A 14,721-nucleotide genomic window follows, 5' to 3' on the forward strand; every position below is an offset into this window, starting at 1 on the left:
TTGAAGAATGCCAAAGTGCACTTGATATAAGGCAGCCTACCTCATCAAAAGGCATCACTCGTGCCATTTAAAAGGGGAGTCCAACCTATCTAGATGACTGATAAATTGATATTTTTCATGTGAAAATCTAAGCTGAGAGGGTTTGTTTTAGACATCCCATTGATGAAAACTGGAGCTGACTGAAAGCGGCTGCACATTTGCATGTTTAGCGGCATATGTATGTAAGTTAGCTCACTGACTTTGTCTTTGTTTTGCCTGTCCCAGGATGTGTGTGTTGTCCCAGTCAAAGTAGTGTCCTTCTTTGTGTGAATCTTGAATGTGAAAATTATACTACAACCTGTTTGAAAATAACGTAGCAGAATCAGAAGTGGGTCTCCCAAAACTGGGCTCCAGTAGCATTTTGACAAAAGCTGGGGACACTTGCTGAGAATTGAAAAAAAAATTAGGTCACGATTTTGACTAACCTTAATCATGAATTTCTTAGCTGGTGGGGAAAAAAAATAATGTGAACAGTTTTAATCAGTATGTTGATTGGGTTCACAATTCAGTTTTGCAAACTTTTGCGTCAGCTACTGGCAAACTGTCCATTTAATTAGTACTTCCTGAAACTTCATGAGTCGTGATTTTTATTCTCACATGCTACATATTAATCACCCAATTTAACAATCCATTTCACTTCCAATTTTTTTCAGACATTAAATTGGAGCCAATGAAATACAAGTCTTTTTTAAATATGCATACAGAGAAGTGTAAAGCTCAAATGGATACGGATGCAACATTTTTATATACAACCGATTAACAGCACCATCTTCCTTGGCAAATGGAATTATATAAGAATAGGTGTTACATTATTTAATACATAATTTTCCTTGTTAAGTGTGCAAAAGCTCAAGCCAGTCAGAATTCAATTATTTTATGAGAATTATGCATGGAGAGGTCAAACAGAGTTTAATTACTCTTTAAATCACCTTCAAAATTTGGTTGAAATACCTAGCTTATTTTAAAATGTGGTGATAACTCAAGTTTTTTATAAATCAAAAACTAAAGCACATTTAGTCTACCATGTTAATCAGATAATTTCTGTGGGAAGGGTTTCTGTTGCTGACTTTTTCTTTGCATAATAAATAATTGGAAGAAGTTTCCATACCAGTTAATCAGCTACAAGAAATATGGTTATAACAGTTATTTTAATAGAGTTAAAAAAAACCAGCAACATGTACTATTTAACGTAGAATAGACAAAGAAATAATAACAGAAAAGTAAACATGAATGCATGATAGGAATACGGATGATTAATTGTCTTTTCTACAGAAGGAATTAATTCGGTATGTAAACTGTGCAAGTAATAGGAGCTACAATACATGTATCAGGTTAATGTGGCTGGACAATATGTATTAATTCTTGACTATTTAATAATTAATAATTCAGAAACATGGTTCTGTCTCTGAAGCATATGATTTTAAACCACGCTATAACATCTGGTGGAATTTAATTAATTGGTGAATCTGGAATAGAGTGCTAATCTAATTAATAATGATCATGAGACCATTGAAAATTATCCCAAAGATCCATCTTGCTCACTAATGCCATTCAGGAGACACAATCTGCCATTCTTACTTAGTTTTGCATGTTTGCTTTTCTAGACCCCTGAGAATATGGTTCTCTCTTAAGTGCCCTCTGAAATAGCCTTTGAATTCACTTAATTGTATTACACCAAGTGATCCTCCTTCACATGAGTTCACTGTCCCTTTAATATAGTTTCCCTCAAGGTAATTATCCAATTCTTTTCTGAGAATCATAATTGAATCCGCCTTTATTGCTTTCTCATCCCTCCCTATCTCTGTGACCACCACCAGCCCCTATACCCCTCCCTAACTCTGTAACCTCCTCCAGCCCGTCTCCACCTCCCTATCTCTGTTACCTCCTCCAGCCTCGATACTCCTACCTAACTCTATAATCGCCTTCAGCCCCTACTCCTTCCCTATCTCTGTAACCTTCATGCTGCTTATCACTGTATGATCATTGCTCTCCTCCCACTTTGGCGTCAGGACCATCCGCTGATTCCCATCACTCCACCACTGGCTGCTGTTTCTTCAGCTTCCTGTGAGCTGAGTTCTTGAAGCCCCCTCTATGAATCCAGCTTTTTCTCTCTCTCTTTGTATCTTTCCTTTCTTGTGGATTCTGTCTCTTCTCTCCCTGTCAACTGCTATCTCCTTTTCTGTCTCTCTATCTCTTTGTTTTCTCTGTTTTTCTCTCTCTGTATCTCTCCCTTTGACCAAGTGTTTGGTTCCTTATCCCCCTAATATCTCCTGATGTGGTTCTGTGGAGTGGTATGTTGGCTCAGCACTGCTGCCTCACAGTGCCTGAGACCCGGGTTCGATTCCAGCCTTGGGCGACTGTCTGTGGGGAGTTTGCACATTCTCCGTGTGTGTGTGTGCGCGGGTTTTCTCCGGGTGCACAATTTTCCTCCTACAGTCCAAAGATGTGTAGATTAGGGTGGATTGGCCATGGTAAATTGCCCATAGTGTTCGGGGATGTACAGATTAGGTGCATTAGTCAAGGATAAATGTAGAGTAATAGGGTAGGGGGAATCAGTCTGGGTGGGATACTCTTCGGAGGATTGGTGTGGCAATGTTGGGCTGAATGGCCTGCTTCCACACCGTAAGAATCCTATTCTATCCACTTCACAGAAAAAAAAGAGTTTTGTAATGTCTTTGCTTCTTTTGCAGTTGTCTTCAAATCAGTGCCTTTGCTTCTGCACCCTTCGATCAAGAGGCTTGGTTTCTCTCTCGATACTTTGTCTAGATTCCTGACAATTTTGAACAAATTTTATCTGAACCTTCATTCCCAGAACAACAATATTGATCTGTTTCTGAGGTTTCAAGTCTACCTATCACCTTCATAAAACAGAGATTTTATGTTATGTTCTTTATTTGCCAGGGGAATTGATCCTTTGAATTTCAGTGTGGACATGACTTGTTTATAAAGTTCTTTTTTTCCCTCTTCTCCTTTCTTTGAACATTTTGTCTCCCTTTACAAATGTAAGTGTGGGAGAAACTCACCAGGTCTGTCAACATCTGTGGATTAATGCTCTGAATCTATCCTGACTATTTTTCAGAACTGTGATCTTCTGTTTGCTTCTATTCAATATCTGTCATGCTGCAGTTGAAGGGGGATGGTAAGCATTCCACCCATGCCAGTAAACAAGTGGTGTGATTGCAGCCTATGATCTTGGTCATGTGTAACACCACTCTCAATTGAATGAATTAACTTAAATACTCCTATTTTTGAAATGAGCAGCAGACAAAATAAACAATGTGTCATACAGATGAATTAACATTCCAATTACCATTAAAAAAAACCTGAAAAATAATCCATTTCATCTCTCCCAATGATAGTAAAAAAAAGGCTGCACTTATCTACACCTGATTTGGGATCTTTCAGCATAGGCAGCAGCTGAGGAACTTTAGTTGATATTCTCTGAGATTTATCAGTGCATATTCAATTCCATGAAGAACAATTCAGGCCAAAGTAAATTTTCCCAGACTGCTGCAGAGCTTGATGGAACTGTTCCTAAGTGGCTTTGAATGATATTATAATTCAGTTGCATAAACATTAGCCAATGGCAATGTGCTTTACATTAATCAACAAAGTATCCATTTGAAGTTTGAGAAAGATATCAACTATAAGTGTCACAAGATTCGTTAAGAATCAATTTATTCATTGGAAGCAGCCAGAGAGGACAATTTTCCTTGAATACTTTAAAGGCTCAAGAAGTGAATACGATAGGGTCCTTGGCTATTTTAGCCCACATTTCACAGAATTCACTGATTTCATAGTATTGAAGGCAGTAGGAATGGCCAACCAGAGTTTTGTTAAAGACAATTGTCACTAAAGATGTCTGCTACAAATCATTGAAGAGGCTGTGCAACATCTCGGTAGAGAGGGCTTCAAATAACCGCTTCAGTGACAGCCTCACGAGTGAGTAAGTTATTGATAAGCACTGACCACTTGATAATATTGTTAACCAAATCTTGCTGATTATATTTTTCACAAAAGCAAAAAAACAAAGGAGGTGCCATCAAAATATGAAAGTCATAGCACTGCTTAATATTTAATTTCCACTTCAAATGTCTTATTTTGACCTTTTCCTTGCAATTATTCAATGACAGTAGCTGTTATTTCATCCAACTGCCAAGAGAGTGTGCTTTCATTTGGTAGTACAGTACAGCAGCAATTATAATTATTTGGCATTTAACTGGTTAAACTTATCAACTTAACATATTTCCACTTAAAGCACAAAGCTCTACTGTGGTCATGCACTCCATGCAATAAATGCGACTGCTTAATCAAACCACTTAAATTAGTTCCTGTGTAGAATGGGCTGGCTATGTAATTACAAAATTGTAATTAAAAATCATGAAATGATTTATTTTTAGTTGCAAAACAATAAGGATTATTAGTGTGACATTAATTCAATGACAGATTTGCTGACAGACAATTTAATATTGGCTCTGGTTTTGCATTATATTCCAAAAGAGTAAACAAGTATTACAAATGACTAAATTGTGAACACCAAAGAGAAGAGCTGCATTTTTTTCCTTTGTTCTGTTTGCCTTTGTTGTTACATGCACAGCGAGACATTGTGTGTTCAAATGATCCATATGATAACATTCAAGTACTATTGGATGTTATCAAATGGGTTTCCCTCTATTTAAAATATGAAAGAAAGAAGACAAAACATCTTCATTCCACTGAAAGCTTCAGTTATTGTCAGAATAATGGCAATAGCCCAAATTTAGCTTAGATTTTGCTGGTACTACTTGAACTGATATCACCAATTGACATGGTTCACTCCGAGATATCAAAGATTCTAATGATAATGCATTTCTTGCTTTCACTATTTTCATGTTCTGGCAGCATACTGAAAAAACAAATTAATGACAAGAATTTAGATGACAGGACTCTGAATAAATTTAAGAAGATAGACAAACTTTTATTTAGTAACAGACTAAAATTTTATGGGGAGTGGACAAGAAATTAGAGTTGAGGCCAAAATGAGATCCACCATGATTATATTAAATGACGGATCAGGCTCAAGAGGCTAAAGTGCATACACTTGCTTTTGGTTCTTATATTCTTATGCAAGCATTTTACTAGGGAAATTTCTTTTCAGTAGTCTCTCTGCAAACAATGCAATATTCTCTTGAAATAAAAATGCAAAAGCACGTCAAAAGACTTTCAGCCAAATATCATTTACATATGTAGATAAGTAAATAATTTGATTCTGACATGTCACTGAGGGTCTGCAGTTTCACGTGCAAGAACCTTGCAATGAGATTTTGAAAAGAAAATCCAGTAATTTGAATATTTCAAGCACCAACATTCTTTTATCTAGTTTGATCACATCGTGTACAGCAGAATATACATTTTCAGAAATTACAGATATTTATTTTAAATAATGAAAAATCATGGTGTTAGTAACCGGTTTAAACCAAATACTCACAATAAGTGAGGTTTCTGTTTTCCAAATGTAGTCAAGTAATGGAACCCACATTCAAACCACATAACAAACAACATTTATGTCTTTGGATTAAGTATTTTCAATGTTATTAAATTTTGATTTCTTTATTTCGTTGATTGTTTATGAAGGTTTATCTCAGGTATGGTCCTAAATATAAGTATCACAGTTGATATTCTAATCTGAAGCACTTCACATAAATAAGCACAACATCATCTCAGCAGCAAATTCCAAGTGTAGATTCAAGATTCAAAATCTATATTCAACCAATGTAACCAAAACATGACAGAATATTTCAGTTATGAGGGGTAGATTTACTTTTAAAGAATAGGATATTAATTGAATGTAAGAAAACAAAATAGCATCAATATCATTGCTGACAATAAACAACATCAGAAAATATTGAGTAGTTCTTCAAGATTTGACAAATAGTAAATTAAAGCATTGATGAAATTAATTTTACATACCCTTGCAAATAGGAACAGGAAAATCCCATGATGCAGTATTCCCTGAGCTGGCCATGCAGGTGAGTTGAGGGTGTCCATCGAGAATATAACCATGCACACACGAGTATGTGATCTTGTCTCCAACATCAAAGCTTGTGCCATGAACAATGCCTCCGTGTGGTACACCAGGGTTTCCACAAGTACTGCTTTGTAATTCTGTGGAAGAAAAACACACAAAATGAAAAATGGGCTCACTGTAGATTCAAAATGATCTATCCATTATGAACATTTGGGTGCGCCTTTCTTTGCTGAAAAGTTGGTTCAAACATAATATTAGAAAATCAATTTTGCATTGTCAAGGATTTTTGCCCCATTTCTACAGATAATTATATATCCCTGTGTCAGTGCTTTGGAAGAGATAATTTCGCTAATCAGAATTATATTCTAAATCAGACAATTGAAATGTTTAAAGTTTCTTTTTCCAATCACTCTTCCCCAGTTTTCCTGCCACTAATGCCAAGTTTGGATTATGAATGAAGATGAGTCAGATGGTAATACTTCACAGCTACTCGATGTAACCACATTATTTCATTGACACCTGAATTTGGACTGTAGGATCATGAATTGAATTGAAGTGGAGGCACAGTGAAAAACTTTGTCTTGCGAGCAATACGGGCAGATCACATCATTAAATAGCACTGATAAGTAAATAACAGCTAAGCAGCAGCAAAAACAAAAAAACAAAGATACAGGTGAATGCTAAGAGTTTGAGAGTCCATTCGGTATTCTAACAACAGTAGGTAGAAACCAGCTGGTGCGTGTGTTCAGGCTTCTGAACCTTCTCCTCGATGGAAGAGGTTGTAGAAAAGCATTGCCAGGATGGGATGGATCTTTGAGAATGCTGGCAGCTTTTCCTTGACAGTGGGTCTGGTTGATGGATTCTATAGATGGGAGGTTGGCCTTTGTGATTATCCGGGACAAGCTAACCCTTCTCTGTCACCATTTCCGATCTTGAATGATACATTTACCAAACTAGGTACTGATACATCCAGACAGAATGCTCTTGATGTGCGCCTATAAATGTTGGCAAGAGTATTCACTGTCATGCCAAATTTTCTCAGCTGCCTGGGGAAGGAGAGACACTGTTGGGTCTTTGTAGCTAGTCTTTCCACATGAAGAGTCCAAAAAAGCTTGTTGATGATGACCACTCCCAGGAGCTAGAAACTCTCCATTCTTTCCACCTCTGCGCTATTAATGTGTCAGGCAGCATGAGAAACACCCACAAAAAGTCAATAATGAGTATTTGCTTTTACTGGCGTTGGGAGCTAGGTTGTTCTCAGTGTACCATTTTTCCACATCTTCCACTCCCATCTATAGTCTGTTTCGTCGCCATCTGAGATTTGACCCACTATGGTGGTGTCATCAGGGAACTTGTGAATGGCATTAGTTTGGTATTTGGTGACGCAATCATGGATATACAGTGAGTACAGTAGGGGGCTGAGTACACATCCCTGGGGGGCTCCAGTGTTGAGTGTTAGTGAGGATGAAATATTGTCCCCAATCTTCACTGACTGTGGCCTGTGGTTCAGGAAACTGAGGATCCAGTTGCAGAGAGTGGTGCATAATCCAAGATCACTAAGTTTAGTAATCAGTCTCAAGGAGATAATAGTGTTGAAGGCTGAACTGTAGTTAATGAGTAGGATTCATATGTAAGTAAAAAATGAGGTCTGCAGATGCTGGAGATCACAGCTGCAAATGTGTTGCTGGTCAAAGCACAGCAGGCCAGGCAGCATCGTGCACCATTCCTGGAAACACTGCAATACCAGGCTGATACATAGAGAGGACAGAGCAAGCCCTTAAGCCATCTCCCTGCTCCAAAAATCCATTTAATACAAACACTCCCACCTTCGGGAGATATCAGCCATTAAACTGATAAGAACAGAAACTACACATATTCCAAGCCAAAAGGCCGATATGCTATGATTTATTCCTGATGAAGGGCTTATGCTCGAAACGTTGAATTCTCTATGATTTATTCCTGATGAAGGGCTTATGCTCGAAACGTCGAATTCTCTATTCCTGAGATGCTGCCTGGCCTGCTGTGCTTTGACCAGCAACACATTTGCAGCAGGATTCATATGTAGCTGTTCTTGGTGTCAAGTTGTTCAAGGGAGGAGTGAAGAACAAGTGATATGGCATCTGACGTGGACCTGTTGGTCTGATAGGCAAATTGGAGTGGGTCAAGAGTAGTGGGGAGGTTGGAGTTGATTAATGCCATGACCAGCCTTTCAAAACACTTCATGATCACCGAAGTTTGGGCCACTGGGCGGTAGTCATTGAGACATGCTGCATGAGCCTTCTTAGGCCTAGGGATGATGTTGGCCCTCTTGAAACAGACAGGGACAGTGGGCTGATGCAAGGAGAGGTTGAAGATGTCCAAGAAGACCTTGGCCAGTTGATCTGTGCATGCTCTGAATGCACGGCCTGGTACTCCACCTGATCCCATCACTTTCCTTGGATTCACACGAAGGAAAACTTATCTGACCTCTGATGCGGTGACTGTTGGGATAGGTTTATCAGGGCTTGTCGAAATAGGTGTTACCTCTCTGCCGAAATTCTGCTCAAAGGGAGCATAGAAGGCATTGAAATGGTCTGGGAGAATATTTCATCATCTGTTATCGTGTACTGTCTCTTTTTAGAACCTTGATGTCATTTAGTCCTTGCCATAGTTGGTGGGTGTCTGTCTGGGTCTCTAGTTTAGATCAGCATTGTCTTAAATGCTCTTTGAAGGTCATACATCATTCAAGACGTACGGTTCATCATTTTTAGATTAGATTACTTAGATTAGATTACTTACAGTGTGGAAACAGGCCCTTCGGCCCAACAACTCCACACCGACCCGCCGAAGCGACAACCCACCCATACCCCTACATATACCCCTTACCTAACACTACGGGCAATTTAGCATGGCCAATTCACCTGACCCGCACATCTTTGGACTGTGGGAGGAAACCGGAGCACCCGGAGGAAACCCACGCAGACACGGGGAGAACGTGCAAACTCCACACAGTCAGTCGCCTGAGGCGGGAATTGAACCCAGGTCCCTGGCGCTGTGAGGCAGCAGTGCTAACCACTGTGCCACCGTGCCACCCTAAATCATTCTCCATCACTTTCAATGCCAGCAACCTCGCAATAACATGCCTTAGCAATAAACAGACCCTTCAGTCCAACTCGTCCGTGCCGACCAGATATCCCAACCTAATTTAGTCCCATTTGCCAGCACTTGGCCCTTTTCCCTCTAAATCCTTCCTATTCATATGCCCATTCAGGTGCTTTTTAAATGTTGTAATTGTACCAGCCTCGACCATTTCCTCTGGCAGCTCATTCCATACAAACACAACCATGGTCATGCAAAAATTGACCTAAAGTCACTTTTACATCTTTCCACTCTCATCCTCAACCTATGCCCTCAAGTTCTGAATTCCTCCACCCTAGGGAAAAGATCTTATCTGTTTATCCTATCCATGCCCCTCATGATTTTATGAATGTCTATAAGGTCACCTCTCAGCCTCCAATGCTCCAGGGAAGATAGCCCCAGCCTATTCAGCCTCTCCCTATAACGCAAATCCTCTAACCCCGGCAACATCCTTGTAAAGCTTTTCCGAACCCTTTCAAGTTTCACAACATCCTTCCCATAGGAAGGAGACCAGAATTGCACACAATATTTCAAATGCCTAACCAATGTCCTGTACAGCTGCAACATGACCTCCCAACCCCTGTACTCAATATTCTGACCACTAAAGGAAAGCTTACCAAACACCACCTTCACTGTTCTATCTACCTTCGACTCCACATTCAAGGAACTATGAATGTGCACTCCAAGGTCCCTTTGTTCAGCAACACTCCTTACGACCTCACAATTAAGTGTATAAGTCCTACTATGATTTGCTTTTCCAAAGTGCAGCACGTTACGTTTATCTAAATTAAACTCCATCTGCCACTTCTCAGACCATTTGCCCATCTGATCAAAATCTCGTGGTACTCTGAAGTAATCTTCTTCGTGTCCACTACAGCTCCAATTTTGGTGTCATTTACAAAATTAATAACTACACCTCCATCGTTCACACCCAAATCATTTACATAAATGATGGAAAGTACTGGACCCAGCACCGATCCTTGTTGCACTCCGCTGGTCACAGGCCTCCAGTCTGAAAACCAATCCACCACCACCCTCTGTCTTCTACCTTTGGGCCTGCTCTGTATCCAAATGGCTAGTTCTCCCTGTATTTCATGAGATCTAACCTTGCTATCCAATCTGCCATGAGGAAACTTGTTGAATGCCTTACTGAAGTTCATAGAGATCACATCCACTGCTCTGCCCTCAGCAATCCTCGTCATTACTTCTTCAGAAAACTTAATCAAGTTTGTGAGACATGATTTCCTACACACAAAGCCATGCTGACTATCTCTAATCAGTCCTTGCCTTTCCAAATATATGTAAATACTGTCCAACAAGATTGCCTCCAACAACTTGCCCATCACCGATATCAGGCTCAACGGTCTATTGTTCCCTGGCATTTCCTTACCACCTTTCTTAATCAGTGACACAACGTCAGACAACCTCCAGTCTTCCAGCACATCACCTGCAGCTATTGATAATATGAGTATCTCAGCAAGGGGCCCAGAAATCAATTCCCCAGCTTCCCACAGAGTTCTAGGGTACACCTGATCAGCACCTGGGGATTTATCTACTTTTATGCATATCAAAATATGCAGCACTTCCTCCTCTGTAATATGAACATATTTCAAGTTGTAACCATCTATTTCCCCACATTCTATATTTTCCATGTCTTTCTTCACAGTAAATGCTGATGCAAAATACTCATTTAGTATCTCCCCATCTCCTGTGACTCCACATATAGGCTACCTTGCTGATCATTGAGAGGCCCTATTCTACCCCTACTTAACCTCTTGTCATTCATATTTTTATAAATTCTCTTTGGATTCGCCTTAATTCTTATTTGCCAAAGCTATCTCATGTTCCCTTTTCACCTTCCTAATGTCCCCTTAAGTAAACTCCTACTGCCTTTATACTCTTCTGAGAATTCACTCGATCTCTCCTGTCTATACCTGACATATTCTTCCTTTTTTTTCTTAACTAAAACCTCAAAGAACAAAGAAAATTTACAACCCAGGAATAGGCCCTTCAGCCCTCCAAGCCTGAGCTGATCCAAATCCATTGTCTAAACCTGTCGTCCAATTCCAAAGCATCTGTATCCCTCTGTTCCCCACCTACTCATGCATCTGTCCAGATGCATTTTAAATGAATTTATCATGCCTGCCTCTACTACTTCTGCTGGCAACGCATTCCAGATACCCACCACCCTCTGTGTAAAGTATTTGCCGTGTGTATCTCCCTTAAACTTTCCACCTCTCACCTTGAAAGCGTGATCTCTCGTTATTGAATCCCTCACTCTCTATCCACCTTGTCTATACCCTTCATGATTTTGTAGACCTCAATCAGATCACCCCTCAATTTCCTCTTTTATAATGAAAACAAACCTAACGTAGTCAATCTCTCTTCATAGCTAGCACCTTCCATACCAGGCAACATTCTCGTAAACCTTCTCCAAAGTGTCCACATTCTTTTGGTAATGTGGCAACCAAAACTGCACACAGTATTCTAAATGTAGCCAAACCAACATTGTGTACAATTTTAACATGACCTGCCAGCTCTTATACTCAATACCCTGTCCAATAAAGGCAAGCGTACCATATGGCTTCTTGACCATACTCTGTCCAACTGTTCAGCAACCTTCAGGGTACAATGGACCTGCACTCCCAGAAGTCTCTGCTCATCAACTTTTCCCAAGGCTCTTCTATTCACTGTATAATTTGCTCTAGAATTAGACTTCCTAAAATGCATCACCTCACGTTTGCCTGGATTGAACTCTGTCACCCACCTCTCCGCCCAACTCTCCAATCTATATATATTCTCTTGTATTCCTGGATAGTCCCTCATGCTTTCTGCTACTCCATCAATCTTTGTGCCATCTGATAACTTGCTGATCATACCAACAGTGCCCTTTTCCAGATCATTTATGTATATCACCACCAACAGTGGCCCCAGCACTGATCTCCATAGAACACCACTGGTCACCTTTTTCCATTTCGAGAAAGTCCCTTCAACTACTCCTCTTCATCTCCTGTTACTCATCCAGTTCTTTATCCACCAACTAGAGCATCCTGCACACCATGTGACTTCACTTTTTCTATAATTTACCATGGGGAACCTTATCAAACGCCATGTTTATGACATCTACAGCTCTTCCTTCATCTATCAACTCGGTCACTTCTTCAAAGAACTCTATTAATTTGGCAAGGCACAATCTCCCATGCACAAAACCACGTTGCCTATCTCTTATAATCATAAGCCTTCTCTGCACCCTCTCCAAAGTGTCCAATTTGGACACCTATCAATTTCTCTAGTCATCCAACATTCCCCACACCTACCAAGCTTTCTTTTCACCCTAACAGGAATAAACTTTCTCTGGACTCTCACTATCTCATTTCTGAAGGCTTCCCATTTTCCAGCCGCCCTTTTACCTGCAAACATCTGCCCCCAATCAGCATTTGAAAGTTCTTGCCTAATACCATCAAAATTGGCCTTCCTCCAATTTAGAACTTCAACTTTTAGATCTGGTCTATCCTTTCCCGTCACTATTTTAAAATTAATAGAATTATGGTCACTGGCCCAAAAGTGCTCCCCTTCAGTCATCTGTCTTGCCTGATTTCCCAAGATTTTGCACCTTCTCTAGTAGGTGCATCCACAGACTGAATCAGATTTTTTCTTGTACACACTTGACAAATTTCTTTCCATCTAAACCTTGAACATTCTGGCAGTCCCAGTCTATATTTGGGAAGTTAAAATCCCTACCATAACCACTCTATTTTTCTTACAGATAAATGAAATCTCCTTACAAATATGTTTCTCAATTTCCTGCTGACTATTAGTGGGTCTATAATACAATCCCTATAAGGTGATCATCCATTTCTTATTTCTCAGTTCCACACAAATTACTTTGCTGGATGCATTCCCATGGGTATCTTCCCTAAGTACAGCAGTAATGGTATCCCTTTTCAAAAACACTACTCCCTCTCCTCTCATGTCCCCAATGCCCCTTTCTATCCTTCCTGTAGCCTTTGTATCCTGGAACATTAAGCTGCCAGTCCTGTGCATCCCTGAGCCATGTTTCTGTAACTGCTATGATATCTCAGTCCCATGTTCCTAATCATGCTCTAAGTTCTCTGTCTTCCCTGTTTGGCCTCTTGCATTGAAATAAATGCAGTTTAGTTTATCAGTGATACCTTGTTCTCTGCCTTATCTCTGCCTGCTCTTATAGTTTGTCTTGCTCCTTTTCCTAACTGTACCAGCCTCAGATTGATTATCTTTCCTCACTATCTCCCTGGGTCCCTTCCCCTCACACCTCACTAGTTTCAATCCTCCCAAGCAGCTCTAGAAAATCTCCCTGCCAGGATATTAGTCCCCTTCCAATTCAGCTGCAATCCATCCTTCCTGTATAGGTCACTTCTACCCCAGAAGAAATCCCAATGATCCAGAAATGTGAATCATTCTCTCCATACACGAGCTCTTCGGCTACGCATTCATCTGCTCTATCCTTCTGTTCTGATGCTCACTAACTCGTAGCATCGGGAGACCTCCAGATCTTTCTCCCCGCGAGGACCTCCTTTTTAAATTTCTGCCTAACTTTCTATCTTCTCCCTTAATAATTTCATCCTTTTCCCTTCCCATGGCGTTAGTTCCAATGTGTACAATGACCTCCTGCTGGTCCCTCTCCCCTTTGAAAACATTCTGCACCCTCTCCAAGATGTTCATGATCCTGGTAACAAAGAGTCAACACACTATTTTGATTTTTCACTCATGGCTGCAGAAACTTCTGTCTGTGCCTCTGACTAGAGAGTCCCCTACCACAATCGATCTATTGTATGATTTCAGTTCCCAGTCAATATCAAGCAGTGTAGGAACTAGGAATGTGTCAGATAGGGCCAGATGGAGTTGCACAGCCAACCTGTTTGCATTCCCACCCCCAAAATGCACTCACAAACATATAATATTATCTTTAATATATGTGTGGTATCTCTTTAATTTTTGTTTGCACAGCTGCTCATTGTCTGTATTTACCTTGGAAGGTGAACGCAATACTTTCGAAGCAACCACATACGGGATTAGTTTCTTGGGAACCTTGCTGCCAAGAAGTCCTACATTTTAGACAGCTTAGCATGAAAGCTAACCATCTGAAATTGCTGATTGCAATGGGATGTTCAATTATGTCTATAGCTCTAAATTTAAGATCATGCGTCTTCCTTGATTTGTCTGAACAGCAAAACTGGCTAAAACTGCCTGTGTCACACCATTGGCTTTCTGTGACATCAATGGACCTTTCCATGATGCCACCTGTGCCAACGTCTCCTGGGATATGTCCATCTCAAGTTCACAATTCGATATAGGTGATTAAGTGCCTCAATAGTACTAAGCTTGGATGACTGAGTGAAAATGATACCCACGCATATTATGAGAGGTCAGCAATTTGATAACAGTTTGATAGCAGTTTGCACCCTTTCCCCTGCTGAAAATATGTCCAATTCTGGAACCATATGGATTAGCCCAATATTTCAGAACACAATTTTTTTAGGATCATGCCAGGCTTTAAATGAAGATCAATAGAATTTAAT

At 40.1% G+C, this 14,721-nt stretch overlaps 1 protein-coding gene and 1 non-coding gene across 2 annotated transcripts in view; both read right to left on the reverse strand.

Moving 5' to 3' along the window:
- csmd3b (CUB and Sushi multiple domains 3b) overlaps window positions 1–14,721 on the reverse strand; it is a 1,941,594-nt gene that overhangs the window by 1,131,640 nt on the left and 795,233 nt on the right. Inside the window, exon 4 of the mRNA XM_060823982.1 lies at window positions 5,989–6,183. Coding sequence (XP_060679965.1) covers window positions 5,989–6,183 — 195 coding nt within the window. The remainder of the gene's footprint in view (window positions 1–5,988; window positions 6,184–14,721) is intronic.
- LOC132815548 (U2 spliceosomal RNA) lies at window positions 7,757–7,948 on the reverse strand. The gene has a single exon (XR_009644673.1). It is a non-coding gene; the product is annotated as a U2 spliceosomal RNA (small nuclear RNA).

The sequence above is a fragment of the Hemiscyllium ocellatum genome, chromosome 4, assembly GCF_020745735.1.
Source record: "Hemiscyllium ocellatum isolate sHemOce1 chromosome 4, sHemOce1.pat.X.cur, whole genome shotgun sequence".
Taxonomy (NCBI): Eukaryota; Metazoa; Chordata; class Chondrichthyes; order Orectolobiformes; family Hemiscylliidae; genus Hemiscyllium; species Hemiscyllium ocellatum.